Here is a 3,608-nt window from a genome sequence, read left to right on the forward strand (position 1 = left end):
TTTCTCCGATCACAAATGCAGACATGGTTTTATGTTTACGTGGCGAAATACGCAACACAGCGCGTAAAAAGTCAGTATAAGTCATTATAATCAGTAATTATGTCCCCACTGGATGCAACAAATGCCTCGTTTGTAATGGGATTTATTGGTGTTGTATCATCGCGCCGGGACACGACATCACGATATGGTAAGGGGCGTAACATTTCCATCACACGCTTGAGGTATTCGGCCAATCACAACGCACTGGACTGCTGGCCAATCAGCGTACACCTCACTTTCAGACCGATGAGCTTTGTAAAAATCGACGCGTTTCAGAAAGGCGGGGCATAGAGGAGAAACAATAATGTACAGTATGTGGAAAATAATGTGTTTTTTGAATCTTAAACCACATAAACACATTGCATTACACCAAATACACAAAATAATGTTCTTTTTAGCAACGTCATATGACCCCTTTAACAATAACAACACCACTATGGACATTTTTGTTTAATTTTGTGCTATCTGAAATCCTGAAGCAAAACCGCTCAAGAACAACTGGTGTAAGTAATGCCACACTTACTCAAATCTTGTGGTGCTCAGATGTGCCCATGATGATAGTCATAGCAGTCAACCAAATACACAACATAATGTTCTTTTTAGCAACATCATATGACCCCTTTAAAGAGGACTCAAGTGTGAAAACACCCTAAAACCCTGAGGCTCGTGACGATACATTGATGTGTAAAGACACGAAACGATTGGTCTGTGCAAGAAACTGAACAGTATTTATAGCGTTTTTTTACCTCTGATTCACCACAATGTCCAAACTGTCCTGAGCGCGTTTGCATGACGCGTCTTCTTCTTCTTGCTTTACGGCAGATCACAGACTATTGACCATTGACACTCCTAATTGAGATTGTCGATAGAGTGTCAATGGTCCATTTGAGAGATAGGTGGCGGTAATGCACTTATAAGTCTGCGATCTGCCGTAAAGCAAGAAGAAGAAGACGCGTCATGCAAACGCGCTCAGGACAGTTTGGACATTGTGGTGAATCAGAGGTAAAAAAACGCTATAAATACTGTTCAGTTTCTTGCACAGACCGATCGAGTCGTGTCTTTACACATCAATGTATCATCACGAGCTGCAAGGTTTAATTTGGTTTTGTTTGTGTATGTTTTTTTGACTCTCAAAGCCGTGATTGCCATTCACTTCCATTATATGACTGACAGACTGCAATGGTTTGAGTTAAAAATCTTTGTTTGTGTTCTACTGAAGAAACAAAGTCACCTACGTCTTGGATGCCCTGGGGGTAAGCAGATAAACATCAAATTTTCATTTTTGGGTGAACTATCCCTTTAAGTAGTAATGGTGTCTCAGACCTCTTTGTGTTCAGACTGTTGCTTTTTGGATCTAGTCCAAAAAGTATTTTGTAAATCAACTTTGCTACAAATACTGTTGAATGACACCGCGATGCAACAAAATACTATAGAACCCATTATAATCAGTGATGCTGTCTACACTGGATGTGGCGCGACACGACACGACAAATCCCCGACAGTAAACTGATGCCTCGTTCTATTTATGATGTTCTGACACAAAATTCAAATGATTTGCAACAGTCACTTTGTCGCGTCCAGTGTAGACAGCCTAGCTGTTGCAGCGTGGAATGACAACTGTCACATTTGGTGTAGACATTTGAAGCTGCATTGAAACTGCAATTTGGACCTCCAACCGGTTAGTCCTAATTGAAGTCCATTATATGGAGAAAAATCCTGGAATGTTTTCCTCAAAAACCTAACTTCTCTGGAAGTAAACTAATCCTTTAAAATCCAATTTCAAGCACTACAGAAAAATATTTCCTGCTGTATACATCCAGCATCCCCTTAACCCTACCTATGACAAGCAATTTGGTGAATGGTTTGACATGTACAGTGCATTTACCTGCTTTGAGCTCTTTTCTTTAACTCTTTAGCTCTGACCCTCTTCTGCAAGTCCTCGAGTTTCCTGCAGGGCTCAGTCTGGAGGCCAAGCTCACTTTCATCTTCTGGAGGGCTTACAATGTCACAGAAGAACAGGGAAACATCAAAACCTTCTGGCTTTGTAAGGTGCATCAAGTCTATGACCACACCTAAGGAAAAACAACATAGATTATAAATTGGCCATCAACCAGCAGTAAGACTGTGTAATTTTCCCCTTCTATTCAGCCTACCTGTCTCTTTAAGGTCAGCAGCCTTTGTACGAGCCTGTCTGTCTTTAGCACTGTCTCCTCCGTGAGGGTCATCCCTGCAAGTGAAGATCATCAGGCGCTTGTGTGACAGTCGCAACTTGATGTCACTATATAGGTTGGAGCAGCACCACAGAGCCTCTCCAAGGGAAGTTTCCCCACTGCCCATGGTCTTTTCAGCCAATTGAGCACCTTTCTCACCCTGCAGTTTATCAATATCCTGTACATGCTTGGCTCCTGAAAAGGTAATCAATACATGAGATAACTTCATCATATATGCAATCTGAAAAGCACAAAGAGTAAGTTACCCACCAGGAGAATCCAAGTCGTGGTAGACGTAGACATGCTTGAAAGAGTTTCTTGGGTTCTTGCTCTTCTCAGTCCCATAGAACACCAAAGCGACCAGGTCTTTGTCACTGCTTATGATCTTACTAGTGTACACACTACGGACACACTAGATACAAGGGAGAATAATGCCTATTAGACTTGCACAGGAGAAAAACAGAAGAATATATTGCGAAAATAAAAGATAATGAATGAATAAAATGTTACAGTTTGACTCACCTGCATAGTCATGTCAAAATTTGATGGCCCTCCATCCTCACCCTTGATGAACATCTCTTTGGATGCATCAACTAAAAACACCAGACTGTCGCGGCCGCTGATTTTGTAAGCACCTATGAATTTAAAAGTAATAGGAATTTATATTTACTTACATCTTAATTTAACATAAGTAAGTTTAATGGAGTACAAAGCGTGCAACTTATATCAAAGAGGACAATTAATGCAGTTAGCTGTGCTAACCTCCAGAATCCTCTTCGTCCTCCTCAACCTCGTCGTCTTCGTTTTGATAGTACTCTCTCCACTCCGCCATTACTCTTCGCTTTCTCTTAGAACCGTTTCAGGGTTGTTTGCAATTAAAGTTGGGGGAAAACCAAGCAAATGTTCTTAAATTTAAGATTCTCTCTTCAGCAAGAGAACTTTGTATCCCTAACCGAGCATGCGTGCATCCAGTCAGTGCGCCACAATTTGAGTGACAGCTCCATAAGCGTATCAGAGACGACAAAAACCAATGGCGAGACAAAAGCGGAGTGAGTGGTTAATCATGCACGAGGAAGTAAACAAATGTTTCTGTGAGCCGCGTTAAGTTTAACATAATAATAACTGTTTACCATTTGTAATGGTACTCTGATCTTTTAAAACAATAATATTTACCATTAAAAATGAAAGAGGTCAAACATTTTCATAAGTGGCCGTGAACAAATGTTTCAACTAGGGATGGGCGTATCGATCCCAAGTATCGATATATCGATACTGACGCGAGTATCGAAAGTATCGATACTCAAACAAAAAACTATCGATACTAAGGTGCATTTTATTTACCAGTGGTTTTGTTTAACA

At 40.7% G+C, this 3,608-nt stretch overlaps 1 protein-coding gene across 1 annotated transcript in view; it reads right to left on the reverse strand.

Moving 5' to 3' along the window:
• LOC107554059 (X-ray repair cross-complementing protein 6-like) overlaps positions 1–3,444 on the reverse strand; it is a 9,823-nt gene extending 6,379 nt beyond the window's left edge. The window contains exons 1-5 of the mRNA XM_016236438.1: positions 3,012–3,444; positions 2,772–2,884; positions 2,520–2,661; positions 2,193–2,444; positions 1,925–2,111 (exon numbers count right to left, since the gene is read on the reverse strand). Coding sequence (XP_016091924.1) covers positions 1,925–2,111; positions 2,193–2,444; positions 2,520–2,661; positions 2,772–2,884; positions 3,012–3,081 — 764 coding nt within the window. The 5' untranslated portion in view covers positions 3,082–3,444. The remainder of the gene's footprint in view (positions 1–1,924; positions 2,112–2,192; positions 2,445–2,519; positions 2,662–2,771; positions 2,885–3,011) is intronic.
• Between the last annotated feature and the right edge of the window lie 164 nt (positions 3,445–3,608).

This window comes from Sinocyclocheilus grahami, unplaced genomic scaffold (genome assembly GCF_001515645.1).
Source record: "Sinocyclocheilus grahami isolate Dianchi unplaced genomic scaffold, SAMN03320097.WGS_v1.1 scaffold490.1, whole genome shotgun sequence".
NCBI lineage: Eukaryota > Metazoa > Chordata > Actinopteri > Cypriniformes > Cyprinidae > Sinocyclocheilus > Sinocyclocheilus grahami.